The sequence below is a fragment of the Seriola aureovittata genome, chromosome 17, assembly GCF_021018895.1.
Source record: "Seriola aureovittata isolate HTS-2021-v1 ecotype China chromosome 17, ASM2101889v1, whole genome shotgun sequence".
Lineage (NCBI taxonomy): Eukaryota > Metazoa > Chordata > Actinopteri > Carangiformes > Carangidae > Seriola > Seriola aureovittata.
Genome location: NC_079380.1, coordinates 23943860 through 23960864, shown reverse-complemented (window position 1 = coordinate 23960864; position 17005 = coordinate 23943860). Strand labels below are relative to the sequence as shown.

Here is a 17005-nt window from a genome sequence, read left to right as displayed (position 1 = left end):
TATATAACATATTATTATACATAGATTATCAAGAGATGAATGTGAGATGTAACACATGTGACAGTGTAATAAATAAAATGGTCCACTCTCCTGATGCAAATAAATAAATAAATAGATAAATATTTGCATTTAGTCCATTAGTCCATGTATGGCTGTCATCAGCTGTGTTCAGTTTGTGTCTGTGACAGTGGTTCCCAACCTGTGGGCCGTGAAGGTATTGCAATTGGGTTGACAAAACAGTATTTGCAAAATAGTACAATTATGGTGAAAAGATGCAACTGTATAAAAAATATATGTATATAAATAATGTTTCTAAATGTTTAAAAGAAAATTTAACTAGACATGGAAGAGGATATAAAGCCTTTTCAAAAGACACTGATTATAAATCAAGTTGTGTAAAAAATAAGATTTTCCCCTGAAATAAAATATATTTTCATGCCAAAAATAAAAGTTACTATACTCTGAGATGCTCTATAATATAGATTTCACCACTGATTGATTATTCTTTTTAGTATAATGGGTTTGAAAACATCAAAACTCCCAGCCTCCACCTGGAAATGGTCCCATGAGGCAAGAAACACCTGTGTTGGTGTGTGGAGTTTGATGGTAGATGCGGACGCTCTGTTGACAGTGTCACATACAAACATCTGAATTATCAGTAAATAGCAATCAAGAAAGCCAGATGACTAAATATGCGATGTGAGATTTTATTTTTATATAAAATACATAAATAAAGCATCTGCAGGTGGCATCAGGAGCATGTGCACATATTCATACACACACATACACATGTGTAGGACCCAACACACTAACAGGCATACAGTTCACCCCACAAAGTATAGTGTAAAATAACAAAATGAAAGTTGCAGCCACTTGGGAATACACAGATATCTGGCCTGGACCGACGCCTGCATACTGCACAGGTCACATGATCACCAGACGCGCTGCAGCAGGTTTGTAACTGGCAACACCGATCATCAGTTACCCAGAAGTCACTATGTTAAGATATGTCGCTGATATGGTGCAAGAGATCTCCCATTAAAACGTTTGAATTAATAAAATAAAAGTTTTGTTCCAAAACGAGAAACATGTCTGAAAAAGATCAACGTTTTCCACTAAACGGTCGTAAATGTCAAACATGATGTTTTAACTTTTTCAGGTTTTGGACAGAAACTCCTCTCGTCCCCTTCACTCCAGAAAAGCAAGAACATAAACATTTAGTTGACTGCAGCCGGAAACGTAGAAGAACACAGTATCGTGAATGTTATTTAGTTTCAGGATCTCCCGAGCTCTACTGATTGCACATTTAAACATAAAACAAAGCTCTGTCTCACAATCGAGTACTTAAACACCGACCTCAAGATTTCTTTGGCCAAATAAACATTAACCATTTTAACTTTCACCCGGCAAAAGGATTGAACCGTCGATGGAAACAAATCTCATACGACAAGAGTTTCAGATCAGTGGTGGAGTTAGAGAAAGTGAGAACAGAGAGCAAACGACTGATTTCAGTAAAGGCGCATGGGGCAAACACACACATACCATGTATATCCACACAACAGAAAAATATATATATTTATATAAACCAACATTCCTCAGAAAAACAATTATAGTGCTGTTTTCTGTTCAATCCCTCAATGATGGGAGGAGAAAAAAAAAAACTAAACTGTAAAATCAACTAATCTGGCCCGAACTGCTTCAAACGAGCTTTTCGCAAAAATGGCACTAAAGCAGAGAAGTGAGTGTAACGAGCTCTGAACCCTCTGCTGGAAACGACTGCTGAGCCACGTGAAAGCAGCGACACGGATCGATATGTTCGGCGGATTCACCTCCCTTTGGATTTTTATAAAGCCTCTGTACAGCTCAAAACATTATTCTCTTCTTTCGTTCAACGTCAGGATTTCAAGCTGCTGCTAAAAGAAAAAAAAAAAAACAAAGTAGAAAAACTGATATTTGTCCCAAAGACAGAAACCGGACTGACTGTGAACTGAGATCAGACAGGAGCCTGTTGGCAGCAGCGACGAGCAGGATGGAGGGCGGGAATCAGAGTTCAGGTAAAGCTGGGTTATAGGCATAGACGACATCATCATCATCATCATCTTACTGGTAGAAAATAACATGGCAGCGAATCAATGTGTATGAAGGTGTGAGCGTTTCTGAGCATGTGTGCGGTTCAGAGAGTGTTTGTCTATGAGGGGGGGGTTTTGAAAGCCCCCCAGGCGTGGAAGCAGCGCGTGAAGCAGTGGGGCTCGTTTCCCTTCCGCACCAGTCGCAGCTTCCTCGGCTGTTCGGTCTCCTTGGAGCGCATGTGCTGGATGTAAACCTGGTGAGGAAGAGGAGGAGGAGGAAGAGGAGAGAGGGGGGAGGGGTTAGAAAGCTGTGGATGTATAAAACCCAACGTGTGTCGACACAAACTGGAGGTTCCCGCTCACCTGACAGGCTTTGAGACTGAGTTTGATCTCCACCTGGCTGGTCTGAGTGCCCACCCACATGTACACCTGAGAGAGAAGGAGGAGGGTGAGCCGGACTGCACGCAGCCAAACGATCAAAGTCACACCGATCAATCATCGTGATTAAATCAATCATCGTTACCTCATTGCCGTTGTCCAGCAGCATGATGTCATCATCAGCCAAGTCGTCCTGACAGAAGTCTGAGCATTTCTCCGACACAGAGAAATAACCTTTCTCATTGGAACACCTGAGGCGGGGGTGGGGGGGTGGGGGGGAAGACAAAAGTCCTCTGATGTCAAAAACTACAACAAAACTAATTCATCCAAAATCCTCAAAAGTAAGGAAATAAGGAGAGAGAGAGAGAGAGAGAGAGAGAGAGAGAGAGGAGAGAGAGAGAGAGAGAACAGGTGACTCACCTGAAGAGCCGAGCATGTTTCATATAATCTGCATCTTCATCGTACTGCTTCTGAGAACCAATCCCCACCCAGAAGAAGTTCTCCGGCTCCTCCCCCTCATTTATCACCTAGGAGATAAAAACAAGACTCTGAAGCACAGACACACACACACTGTCTGGGTGTGATGACATCATCACATGACTAGATTACAGACACTCATCATGAGGGACGTTGTCATGATGCAGACGAGCTGGTTTAAGAAAAAATCCACCTTCAACCTTGTTGTTCGTAAAATTAAAACTTTTCTTTTCTTTTTTTTTTTTTTAATGATTCAAGTTCTAAACAGAATGAAAAACAGCTAAATCTGGTTTAGAACACGTGGGCGTGGCTGCAGCTGAATATATGTCGTCATAAGATTTAAAACAGTTTTAATAACTGAAGAAGTTGAAGAAATTTGTTTAAGATTCACTTGAAGTTCAGGAAGTAAAACAAAGTGAATTCATGAGGTAACTTAAGGTCGTTAACAGCTGCTGAGCCAGCGGCGCTGTTCACACGCCTGCGTACTTTCATCTGCAAGATTAACGTAGTTTATCCACTGGGCGGCAGGTCGGAGCGTATTCATTCATCCCTGGTTGAAAATGGAGTATCTTATTAAACTTTTGAGAGGTCGTTGTATTGTTGATGTTGTGATGACGACAGAGAAACTGAACTGTTAAAGAGTTAAAAGTTGAAGCCTCAGATGAAGAAAAGTTTTTATTCAAGTTGCGCAAAAAAACTGAGAATGAAAGAAGTTGACGGACGCGGACACAGGAACACGCACCTGTTTGCTGTACGTGTCATCGAACATGCTGTTCATGATGTCCTCGGCCAGTTTGGCTTCGTCCGGGTCGGCAGCTCGGCCCACCCAGGTGTAAACGATGCCCTGATTGTCTGTGCTCTCAAATGGTACCTGATGGAAAACGTCACGTTACAAAGAGGAGTGTTTTCAGACGGAGGAGAAATCTCTGCTGGACCTGTGACGTAAAACTAAATATCTCCTTTACTATAAAGATAAGAAAAAATATATGTCCAACCTTGAGGATGAAGCAGAACTCCGAGTTGAGATTACTTGAATCTGTCCCAATCTGGATGGTCCTGAGAGAGAGAGAGAGGGGGAGAGAGAGAGAGAGAGAGAGAGAGAGAGAGAGAGAGTGAGCGAGAGAGAGACACAGAGAGAGAGAGAGAGAGAGAGAGAGAGAGGGAGAGAGAGTGAGCGAGAGAGAGACACAGAGAGAGAGAGAGAGAGAGAGAGTGAGCGAGAGAGAGACACAGAGAGAGAGAGAGACAAAGAAAGAGAGAGGGACAGAGAGAGAGGACAGAGAGAGAGCGAGAGAGAGAGGAGAGGGGGAGAGAGAGAGAGAGACAGAGAGAGAGAGAGAGACAAAGAGAGAGAGAGAGAGACAGAGAAAGAGAGAGAGGGACAGAGAGAGAGAGAGAGAGAGAGAGAGAGAGAGAGAGAGAGAGGTTAAAGGACACAGATGTTTGTGATGTTGTTGCTATGGATACAGGTGATAACAGGAAACATGTTGTACCTGGTGCAAAGCGCGCTGCCATTGGTGCGTATGTGGTAGAGGGAGGGCTGGGCGGAGTCCGTCTTCTGTTTCCTCTTCCCTTTGTGGATGATGAACTTCCTCTTGAAATGAGACAGGAACTTGAGGTTCTCCTGCTGCTGGGTCATACGCACCACCTGAACAGGTAAACAGACGGCAGGTGTGATGAAACAGTCAACACGGTGATGAAAGTACACACAATGATAATAAAAAATGTTTAACCTTGAGTTTTCCAGGGAAGAGACTCTCAAACTTCTTCTGCAGGGAGAAGGTGAAGGTGAGCCAGCCCATGTTGGAGGCCTGTCTGCCCTGCCAGAAGTAAACCACACACTGGAAGTCCTCCTCCGGCTGTTTGTCCTCTTCCTCCTCATCTCCTCCTCCTCCTCCTCCTCCGCCTCCTCCTCCTCCTCCTCTGCCAACTCTGCCTTCTCCAGCACCTTCACCCTCCTTCTTCTCCTTCTCATCCTCCTCATACTCCACAGGCACCCAGTATCTGAGGAGGCACAGTGACATCAGAGCACAGACAGAACACAGACAAAGGTCACTACAGGTCATCTCCTCCGTCTGCTGCAGGTGACACTGCTGCTGTCTCAGGTTGTAGTTCTGAGTTTACAAAAGTCTGTGTCGAATAAAGCTGCAGTCGACAAACAGCAACGTTTCCTTTTAGCTTGTTCAGAACCGTTCACTATTAGCCTAGCTTTAGCTCGCTGCGCTAGTGTAAAACAAACCGCGGTGGATGGAGAAGTTGGAAATGTGTCTTTTCTTCATGTTTAAATCTTGTTGAACAGGTGGAGTGATGGAAGACGCCAATTGCTTTTTTACTTGCAAAGGTTAAAAATATAAAATAATAAGAAGCTGCGTCTCGAAAACCCAGCATGCACGGCGTGTGTAAATAAAGACTTTTTCTAATCAGTCGTCTCTTGTGATTGTGTGTTTGTTGCTCATATGTTCATATCTTGATGAGCTCACTTTAACACTCAGTCTGTATTACGACCATTTCTCTCTCTCTCACACACACACACACACACACACACACACACACACACACACACACACACACACACACACACACACACACACACACACACCTGCAGAGGAAGACGTAACAGTCCTGTGTGAAGAAATGCCCAAACTCTTCCTCTGGCAAACGAGCGAACTTCTTTCCCTCCAACACGAATCCCTCCATGCCGTCCAGGTCCTCGTTCCACTCCTCCATCAGCTGCTCAGCCTGCACACAAAACACCAACGAAGAAGAGCTTGTTCCTGTTTTCTCAGCAAACCAAGTCAGAATAGGGAGAGAGTGTGTGTGTGAGTGTGTGTGTGTGTGTGTGTGTGTGTGTGTTACCTCAGTGAGGGCCATGGCCGGCTGCCTGGGAAGGAAGAGAGCAGTGAGGTCGGCTTTCATCTGGTCTTTCTTCTCTGCGTCTTTCTTCACCTGCGACAGGAAACAAGACATTAGCAGCAACATATATCTGACACATTTCACAATAAAAGTCTTCTCTTAAAACACACGTGTCTTCCACCATGTGAATACTTTGAGAGTAATCCTGTATTTCAGTTCAGCAGCAGCATTTGTACTGATGTTTGTACTGAACCGACCTTGCCCTGCAGGTTGTCCTTCTGCTGCACAGTCTCAGCTGCTCTGGTGTAGTCCACCTTCAACACGTCATCCCAGTTCTTAAACTTGGACTTAAACACCTGGCGAGGAAAAGACATTCAGGTCAGTTTTGAAGTGTGTAAAAGTTTAAAGTTTAAATCAAATACAATATTAAAAAGTTATTATGATATTTCATGATGTTTTCCTTCATGCGGAGCTGTAAAGTGTATTTATGTGTGTCCACCACAGCAGGTACAGCAGGTGTTACTGTCGTGTTCATTACCTGACACTCGGTGGCCTCCAGGTTGCGGGTGACGCAGGCGTGTTTGGGCCGGTGCAGCATGGAGCAGATCTCCTGACCCAGTTTCAAGGCGGCGGCTCGGACGAGACGGGGAGACTTCCTCCCGATCCAGATGAACACGTCGGACCAGCAGTCCAGGATGTACACGCACTTCGTGTCCAGCAGAGACTGCACCTGAAGAGAAAGAGGAGGGTGTAAAGTATCAGAAGGGGAGGAGGGACAAGGAGGGAAAGAGGGATGTTGGTGCAGACGAACGTACCAGTCTCAGCTCTGGCAGGGTGTCCAGTTTGATCTTGTGGTCTTTGTGCTCCACCGACAGCTTGTAGTTCACCTGAGGCAGCTCCAGGTAGCCCAGACCCAGGCCCACCTACAGGACGGTGACACACCAAACATCAGTGAACTGTGATTTGCCGCTTAGCATCTTTATCCGTTCGTGTTCATCAAACTTTATCGAGCCTTTTAAACAAAAAGTTTCCTGTGTGATGTCACAGATACGTCGGCCTCTTTTACACATTTGTTAACCTCCACCTGTCTGAAGACTCTCATGTTAAAGATGGAGGTGTGGGACCTTTTCTAAGGCTGACACGTGCTGTTAACCGCACCTGGTGGACCACGAAGGTATTGCAAGGTGGTCGACAACGGGACAATCTTGGTGAGAAGATGTAATCACAAAAAAATTATAATAAAAAATTAAAATATAAATAATGTTTTTGAATGTTTTGAAAATAAATTCTCTTTAAAAACATTAAAAAATTTAAGCCAATGATAGGAACTTTTATGTTGTCGCCGGGCAGAACACATCGTACGCTTGTTAGCTGTTTCTGATGCCTGATTCAATCCTGAATGTTCGATCATCATCATTAAAATAAAAACAGCTCTGAGAAGAAGAGTTTTATTTGGCCTCCGTATTGTTAGAGGGCCGTGAGTTGGAGACGGTTTGGAGCCGCTGCTGTAAATCATCATGAGCCAGTTACAAAAATATAGTTACATGTGATTAAGCAGAAAGCAGCACCTTGAATCTGCACGTAGTCCACAACAAACAGCTGTATAAAAGGTTATTAAAATGATTCACCTTGTACAGTTTAGGTCTGATGGGAGAGAAGTCGTCCGGTACGTGTTTCTTGATCTCCTCTGGTTGTCCTCCCAGCACCTCCCAGAACCCTGGAGGCTCCTGGTTCTGCATGAGGGTTGTGATCTCCGCCTTCCCCTTACGCTCATTCTTATTTATCTTCTCTGCAAATAACCTGGAGGAGGAAGATAACGCTCAGAAACAGCTTTGGATCTCTGCAGCTACAGGCTGTTCAGTGGTGTCCTGAACATGGGGAACATGAGATTTGCCAAACCAAGTGGCAGCAAAGTTTGTGTTGCCGCTTGATTTGTGTCTCACCTGGCCTTCGTGGTGCCACTGAGTGTAGCGTTGGCTCCTCTCCAGACAAAGATTTCCAGCCCCGTGTCCAACAGGAAGACAAAGCTGCCAAAGAAAAGAGAAAAACAGGATGTTAAAGACACGATGCTTCACCCTAAAGACAGACAGTTTACATCATGTGTCAAACAGCGGCGGGATAAAATGACAAATCAAAGTCGACAGTGAACGCACTGATTACATCAAACAGAGATAAGAGGGACACCAAAGGCATTAGGAATGGGGAATGTGTGTGTGTGTGTGTGTGTGTGTGTGCAGGCTGTAGGGTGAGTGTGTGTGTCATGGTACATAAAGGCAGAGAGGGTGTGTGAGAGTCACCGAGGATCGAGGGAGGAGGCCTTCACAGGTACAGACTCCAGTCTAATGTTCTTCTTTCCGTAAACTCTGTACAACCTGATGAAAACACAAAGGCTCAAATGTTTACAGAGCAAAAAAACACACACACACACACACACACACACACACACACTCAGAGCGATCAGTTGATTATAGCTGGAACTAAATTAATTCACACTTCAAATGAACCTGGTTTTATGAACCAGCTTTTCAAAACAAAGCTCATCTCTAACGATATTAAGAAAATAAAAGCCAAACAAAAGGTAAATAAAGGAAATGTGACTTCCAGCCTACCTGACGGAATAGTTTGTGTCCTCCACAGTGTAGAATCCACTGGCTGTTCCTCCCTCAATGTAGGAGATCTCATTGTTAAACACCTGCACATGAGACAAGACCTTAACTACAACAGCACGAAGCAGCTGAAGTTTAAAGCTGCAGCTTCAGTTTCAGTTTGTCCAGTAAAGGAAAATGCATTTTAAAGAAGTGTAATATGTTTATACATACGGCGCTGAACTCCTCGCTCTCGTCTCCCATCTCTTCCCTTATCGTCCTGCACTCTGCCCCCAGGAAATTTCGGAGGTTGACGGCGTGGATGGCAGAGCCGGCCTTCTTGTCCAGCGTGGCTTCCTGGCCGATCCAGTAGTAGATGTGCCAGTTCAGCGCTCCGTTATCATCCAGGAAGGTCTGTGTTACAAAGAGAGGAGCGTGAGAAGGACGAGAGGAAGGAATCTGTCTCCAGATAGAAACTTACAGAAGTTCCAGTGACATGAACCGGTTTGTCTTTGATTAGTCTGTGCAAATGTTTGAGGCGTTACCTTGAGGATGATGTAGCAGTCCGCCTCGTAGAACTTGCCATGGAAAGCTTCATCCACCTGCATGGGAACAAAGTTCTCTATCTGCCACACGGTTACACCTGGAACCTGAAGGGAGGGGGAGAGAGATACGAATATAAATTGTAATCAACCTCCAAAACAAAACCTTTTATAACCTGAAAGGTTCCCAACAGATATGTGGAAAAGAATCTGCAGAGAGGAAGCAGGAAAGGAGAGGTTGCATCCTCTGAATCAGACTCAAACACACAAATGTGGATATCTACTGTCTCACACACACACACACACACACACACACACATTCTCTCTCTCACACACACACACACACACACACACACACACACACACACACACACACACTACCTGCCCCACGTCCTCCATAAAGAACTCGGAGTAGTCCAGTTGAGGCTTCTCTAGACTCTTGTCCCAGCGTCGGACCTTTAAATCTGCGTATTTCAATTCTCCGTTCTCCTGCAAAAATCAGCAGATTTCTTGGTAAATGGAAACATGAATCAAACCTCTTGTGTTTGTTATTCCTCCTCAACTCATCTCAAGGTTAATGGAGAGATTTTTAAACCAACTAAACTCCCCACAGAGTAGTTAGACCGACATAATAATAACAGACAAAACTTATTGTTCTTGGTGGATCCACAATGGTCGGACCAGCAACCAATTTTCTTTCCACTATTATTTTCATGTCTTCTTCCCCTTACCTCCATGTTCTTCTTCTCCTGTGCGACGTCACTCATGCCCTTCAGCACCTGCTTTGCCTGATCGTCCTGAGAACAGTCCTTCCTCCTCCTCAGCCTCATCTTCCTCGCCAGGTGATCTCGGGGGCTGGCTCCTGGACACGTGCAGAAACACATACTGATTTAAGCCTCTATTAAATACTCAGAAGCGTTGATATAGTCCAATACAGTCATGTACAAGCCACACACACACACACACACACACACACACACACACACACACACACACACACACACACACACACACACACAACAACACACACACACACACACACACACACACACACACACACACACACACACACACACACACACAACACACACACACACACACACACACACACACACACACACACACACACACACACACACACACCACACACACACACACACACACACACACACACACCACACACACACACACACACACACACACACACACACACACACACACACACACACAACACAACACACACACACACACACACACACACACACACACACACACACACACACACACACACACACACACACACACACACACACACACACACCACACACACACACACCACACACACACACACACACACACACACACACACACACCACACACACACACACACACACACACACACACACACACCACACACACACACACACACACACACACACACACACACACACACACACACACACACACACACACACACACACACACACCACACACAACACACACACACACACACACACACCACACACACACCACAACACACACACACACACACACACACCACACACACACACACACACACACACACACCACACACACACACACACACACACACACACACACACACCACACACACACACACACACACACACACACACACACACACACACACACACACACACACACACACCTCCTCCAGCTGCAGCTACAGTCGCAGGCGAGGCCCCGGCCAGCCGGAGCTGGTTCTGCAGGGAGAAGTCGATGTTGTACCACTCGGCCCCTCTGTCCACTGGTTTAGGAGGCATCACCAGGTTGGGGTTCTCACGCACATCCAGGACCTGCAGAACGGTTAATGAGAACAACATCCTCTGGTTTAAACAATCTGTGGAGTCAAAGTGACATTTAATCAAATATACTTGATGTTTTTTTATTGCTGAAGCATCATCATGTCCCGTATAATATTCCTGCAGGAACTTGAAATATATCACATTGGGGTTTTTTATCCAATTTAATGCAACAGTATTTACTGACACTTTTCTTTATCACATCTACACACTGGTAGGTTGGTATTTTACCTCTAAGTCAGTCAGGAAGTGGATGGCCTCAGGCAGCGTCACCAGGCGGTTTTTATTCAGCACCAGCTTCTTCAACTTGCCACACCTAGAAAACGACATACGCAAGATTATTCACAAACCGCGTGATGATAAAATACAACGTGTAAAGAGAATCTGCCGTTTCCTGTTCATGTGTAAAATTCACTTTGACTCACAAACATCAACAAACATTCAGTTTGTAAAACTGACTCACGCCGACCCTCAACATCTGTCTCTTCTTTCTGCTAAATAAAATTGGCTTGTATCTTCAGCCAGTTGAGAATAAATCAGTCTAGCGTCCCGGCCGAAGCTCACCTGCAGAGTCCCTCGGGGATGAGCTCCAGGTTGTTGTTAGCGGCCATGAACTCAGTGAGGCTGGAGAGTTTGCCCACGCCCGGGGGAACGCCATCAAAGTCCAGTTTGTTGGAGTTTACGTACAGCTTCTTCAGTTTGGACAGTTTACAGATGGCAGACTGAACGGAGACACACGAGTTTAAACGTTACAGAAATTATACAGTGGAGTGCATCAAAACAACAATACAGTTCTCTAGCGACAGAGGCTTTTAGATGAAGAAATAACTGGTTACCAGTCTTTAATCATGCAGACGTTCATCTCTTAGAAGAAGTAATGTATGAAATTTTGTTTGTGGTTTTAATATTGCGACAACTCCAATTACATAACTTCCTAAACGCTGCTGGTAGGAGAGGAGTGGCTTATAAAAGGCAGCTGTGTAATGACTGTGGTCCTTACGGGCAGCGAGGTGAGCTGGTTGCGGCTCAGGTTCAGCGTCTCCAGCTGAGTCCACTGGTCGATGCAGAGGGAGAGTTCAGAGATCTGATTACTGCTCAGGTTGAGTCTCTTCAGACTGCCCAGAGAATACAGGCACTCCGGCACTCGAGTGAGGTCGTTACATGACAGGTCAACATCTGGGAGAGATGGGAGGGGGGCAGGAAGGAGTTAGAGCCACGCATTTGTGTTTGTGTTTGTGTGTGTGTGTGTGTGTGTACGTGCATTACCTGCTAAATGCGTCAGTCCCTCCAGGCTGGTGGGCATGTTGCTCTGGGTCCTCTGGGTGTTCCTCAGGTGCAGAGTCTGTAATGCCACCATGGCTGGCAGCTGGCTGCTCAGACACACACACACACACACACACACACACACACACACACACACACACAAACACACAACCACAGTCAGAGCAGCACTAGATAAATACTTGAACTAGCATCTTTCTGGGTGTTTGGGTAAAGGTGGGAAGTGAGGGATAGATGGCAAACAATAATGACAACAACACAGAAACAAAGTCTTCTTACCGCAGCTGTGCGTGCAGCAGCGGGTTGTTGTTCAGTATGAGAGTCTGCAGGTGCACCAGGCGTCTCATCTGGGGTGGCAGGCTGTCGAGCTTGTTGTCGCTCAGGTCCAGGTACAGCAGGTCTGTCAGGTTGATGAACAGCTGGTTGGGGATGGAGTCGATACCGTTGTGGCTCAGATTCAGCACGAGCATGTTCCTGCTGTTCTCCAGGTCCCTGGGGATCTCCGTCAGCTGGTTGTAGCTCAGGTCCTACAGCAGAAGGAAGAAGGGAAAGGTGCGGGACAGGAAACTTTCAAAAACAATTCAAAAACAGGAAAGGTCATAGGTGTAAAGTTGAGGCAGTTTACCAGAAGAAAAAGGAAAGAGAACATGTTGATGCAAGAAGTGTAGGTGGACTGGAAAAAGGTCTTAAAGGGTATAAACATAAACAGAGAAGAAGAGATGGTGTGAGATTAATTATAATACCAGCACAGAGAGATCATCCAGTTGAAAGATGTCATCTGGGACTCCAGAGTTTTTCAGGTTGTTTGCTCTGGCTACCACCGCCTGCACACATAAGGAAACACTTTTAGAAAACTGATGTGAACGCGTCAAAACATTAAACTGAACACACTGAACACACCAGACACACTCCCACCACAAATCTATAAAATAACAAATAATTCTACATGTGCTTTAGATGTATTTACTGGTGTGTGTCAGTTACCCGTAGGTTCGGTAAGCTGGACAGTTCTCCATGTAAAGTGGTCAGGCTGTTGTGACTCACTGAAAGATGCTCCTGAAGAAGGAAAAGCAGAGATTTTTTAAAACAGATACACAACGCACTGCACAAACATGACATAATAATCTAAAACATACCATAGATAGACCCTACAACGTGCCCTGGTCTCTGCTGTGCAATGTACTACTCACACTAACGTCAGGTTGTCTCTAAACAGAATGATTTAACTACAAACAGGATAAAATCAAAGCAGAGGTTTAGTTAAACACGCCCAAGACACAACAACTGCCAGCCATGATAACACACTAATCTTGTTTAACTACACCTGGTAAGATAAAGCATGCTGGCATAGATCATCTTTTCAGCGTGAGCTTTGCTTTGGAGACTTAGATGAGATAATCCTATCAGAGATACTGAGGATTAAAGCTGGGCAGTGTGTGTTCTTGGTCAGGTGAGGTTTCACTGGTGAAGTGTGTCAGTCTGCTGGAGTGATCTCTGTTACTCACACATTGAAAGTTAAATATTTGTATGTTTTGACCCAGACATCAACAACACTGGTGTCAACGAAGCGCTGATAGATGTAAAAAGGTACTAGGTAATCTAGGTTGATATCATGACAGATGACAACATTATTATTATAATTAATTCTACAGATAATTCAGTCAATACCAATACAATAATATCAGTACCATTGTGGAGTTCTCTCCAGCTTCAGAACTATCAACTGTAGATCAGGTGGCACATGTGAAAAATGTTGAGACTCTCCATGAAGAGAGATGTGAGGTGAAGCTAATAATGAACAGAAAGGCCTGAATGTCTCACCAGCTTCTGCAGAGAGGCCAGCTCCTCTGGGAGGTAACACAGTCCTGTCCTGTTCAGTTTCAGCCATCGCAGACTGCTCATACACTTGACATGCTCTGGGAAGTATCCACCCTGTAAGGACAGACAAGTGAGACAGACATAAATGACGTTTTTCTATTGACTGTAGTTACCAATGCTAGGTGGGAGGAGGCTGCAACGAAACCCACATAAAATTTCCTGTAAAACAAACTAGTGACATTTATTTACCAGAATCATTTGAGCCTGAAATACGGACATAAGCTCCTGTACGTACTGTAGATCTGTTACACTGAAGTCCTTCAATACACAGCCAATAAATTAAGTAAAACACGGTGTAAATATCCAAGAATTAGCACAGTAAATTTCCCTCTATTTGTCTACATCTATGATTGAAAGCTGACATCAGCCCTGTTGGTTTCACTGTCATCAGAGGTGGTCAAAGTACAAAAAAGTGAAAGCTGTTCAGTCAAAATTTTACTTGAGTTAAAGTACTGGAGAACTTGATTTTTAAAATATTCAAAAGTATATTTCTTTTATGTCAACACATGGCTGTATCCTACTGTCTATCTACCGAACACACTGAGTTACTTGCAGAACCTGCAGAATAAAAAGCTTGTAGAATATTCTATAAAGTCTGTAGAAATGGACATAAAAACAATTGAATCAACAAAATGACAGCTATTGTTGTTTTAGCATTTATTTTTTTAGGCAGTGATGAAGTATGGTCGTGGTAAACACAGCAAACATTTAAATTAATCTTTATTTCTAAACCTTCAAACATGGACATGAATGACGGTGTAGGAGTTGGCTGTGACTTTTCTCCTGTGATGAACATGGTCTATCACATTTTCAAAATAAAGAAAATTAATTCCACTGATTAAAAGTAATTCAGTACTTCATAGAAATGTATTGGAGTCAAAAGTACAATATTTGTCTTTTAAGTGTAGTGGAGTAAAAGTCATAGGTTTCCAGAAAAGAAAAAAATACTCAAGTAATGAACAAAAAAATGTACTTAAGTATAGTACTCAAGTAAAAGTACTTCACTACTGTCCACCCTGACTCATTGTGGGTGAGTGTGACAACACAAATATGAACAACTTCAGTCATTTCCAAATCAGCTAGATGAGTAAATGCAGCAGACATCTGGCCAGCTGTGTTGTTCCATTTATATTATCTTTTACAGTCAGGAAACATAAGGAGACTTGAAAAATGCCTACAGTCGTTTTTGATCTAGGGCACATTTTGGGCAGAGGAAATGATGTCATCTCAAACTGGCTGAAAATAGATTTTAATCGCCAGCCATTCAATGACTAACAGATAAACACGTTATTTCGCCGGTTTATTTCTACTGCTTAAATACTGACATGGCGGGCAGCGTTAAGTACACAAATAGTTATCGGCTCATGCCAGATGATCTCAGCTGTCACTCCTGCCTGCCGGGCTGCCTCACCAAGCTCCCAGACTGGGCTCACAAAGTGGGTCAAAATACACAAGTATGACGACATGGTGCGACTGGAGCCACTCAACAAACTCAATAACATCGACTAACGTTGTTTTTGGCCGCAGCATTATCTACGTTAAAGGCAGATAAAGCTGACATGTTTTGACGCAGAGCTTGTGCCTCTGACCCAGACAGCTACAGTTAGCAAGCGCTGAAGCTAAATTAGCTAGCTGACGTGACGTTGGAAATAAGAGCTACGTTATCCCAAACTGCAAAGTGTACTCTAACAGCGAGCAAAGTAAAACAAAGTGAATACATTCCCCTAAGCATAAACGTGTTAACCGTTACACAGGACGCTTGTGGCTGAAACCAGTCTCTTTCTACTTTGTCCATGTCAAACATCTGACAACTGGCTAACGCCCAATGCTGGTAACGTTAAGCTATGCTAATGTTTTAGCGAGCTTAGCCCTTAGCCGTTTGTTGCTCTGAGTCTCTAACTTTAGCTTTAGCTACCTAGCTAAGCGGAACAGCTACGGATACAATGTCAAAGATTGGTGCTTAAAATCCTTACTTTGAAGTCGTTTCCACTGAGGTCTACCCCCCTTATGAAGGGAAGAACTCCGGTGGCAGCCATTTCTGGTTGATGTCAGCTGCTCAGCCCTCAACTGTCTATTTTGGTCCAGAGCACGGAGGACTGTGGCTGCTGTGAACTGCTGCTCTTCTTCGGGATGTTTAAATGCGGTTCATGCGCTTTAGCGCCACCTGCTGCTCCGGAGTGAGACCAGGACTCATGTGGTATTACAATAGAGCTATTTTTTTTCTTTTGCATTTTTATTGAACAATGTACAAATACAAATTTCAGACATCTGGAAATATAAAAAGTGCAAATAGTATATAATATATATATTTATAAACATATACATATATATATCCATATACAAATAGACATACATACATGTATACAAACAGAGAAAAATATATATCAATCACATAAAGAAAACAATAAATGACATAAAACACAAAAGAGTAGCTGTAGTAAACAATAATAATAAATCTAAATAATAAAAATACATAAATCACATTCAGCAATTAATCATCGGTTAATCATTTTAATCAGGGGCTACAATACAACTATTGACGGTGTCATTGACCTACTTATGACAAAAAAATGAATAAAATAAAAATAATGATAATAATGATAATAAAACACTTCCTGTAGGTTTATCCTGGACAATATAATTTGAGCTTCTATCGAAATTTTTTTGTTTCTTAAGGTTCAACACAAAATAGGAATTTTCTAATCAATCTCATTATATTTTTTGCAAAGTTTTACATTCATAAATGTAAATTTGCTATAATGAAACTTCACTTTCATGTTTTCAACAAAGAAATAGGACTGTATATTAAGACAAAAACAAAAAAGCTCCCTTTTTTAATGTTTTCATTTAAGTCTCTTTCTGTTTTTTATTATTTATTTATTTATTTTTATTCATTTTATTTTTTTCTTATTGTTTTATTTAATTTATTAAATATACTACTATTGTATTCATATTTTTGTTATTTTCTTGTTATCAAAACTTATGTACTTTGACCTCCATATGTTTTTGAACTGAGCTACTGTTGTGGTAATTAGTCCTGTTGATTATGTGGCATTTCAATAAAGAAATAAAAGAAATAAATTAAAAAATCTAAAAATTCT

At 43.1% G+C, this 17005-nt stretch overlaps 1 protein-coding gene across 1 annotated transcript; it reads right to left on the bottom strand.

Moving 5' to 3' along the window:
• Positions 1–693: 693 nt before the first annotated feature.
• Positions 694–16016, bottom strand: flii (FLII actin remodeling protein). The gene is made up of 31 exons (XM_056401314.1): positions 15878–16016; positions 13848–13958; positions 13011–13082; positions 12770–12850; positions 12306–12553; positions 12012–12115; positions 11746–11921; positions 11310–11467; positions 10977–11061; positions 10592–10739; positions 9636–9766; positions 9286–9393; positions 8908–9012; positions 8597–8776; positions 8387–8469; positions 8075–8149; positions 7721–7804; positions 7406–7577; positions 6593–6700; positions 6316–6507; positions 6035–6133; positions 5781–5870; positions 5524–5663; positions 4658–4928; positions 4418–4572; positions 3920–3980; positions 3667–3795; positions 2868–2974; positions 2593–2698; positions 2433–2498; positions 694–2323 (listed from the first exon to the last, which is right to left on the bottom strand). The coding sequence occupies exons 1-31, from the start codon at positions 15938–15940 to the stop codon at positions 2189–2191; spliced, it is 3843 nt and encodes a 1280-aa protein (XP_056257289.1). The 5' UTR covers positions 15941–16016; the 3' UTR covers positions 694–2188.
• Between the last annotated feature and the right edge of the window lie 989 nt (positions 16017–17005).

Coding starts and splice junctions, on each gene's coding strand:
- flii (XM_056401314.1), bottom strand. CDS start 15,940: ATGGCTGCCACCGGAGTTCTTCCCTTCATAAGGGGGGTAGACCTCAGT. Junction 11,062..11,309: donor ATCCCCGAGGGACTCTGCAG/GTGAGCTTCGGC, acceptor GTCGTTTTCTAG/GTGTGGCAAGTTGAAGAAGC. Junction 4,573..4,657: donor TCTTCCCTGGAAAACTCAAG/GTTAAACATTTT, acceptor TTACCTGTTCAG/GTGGTGCGTATGACCCAGCA.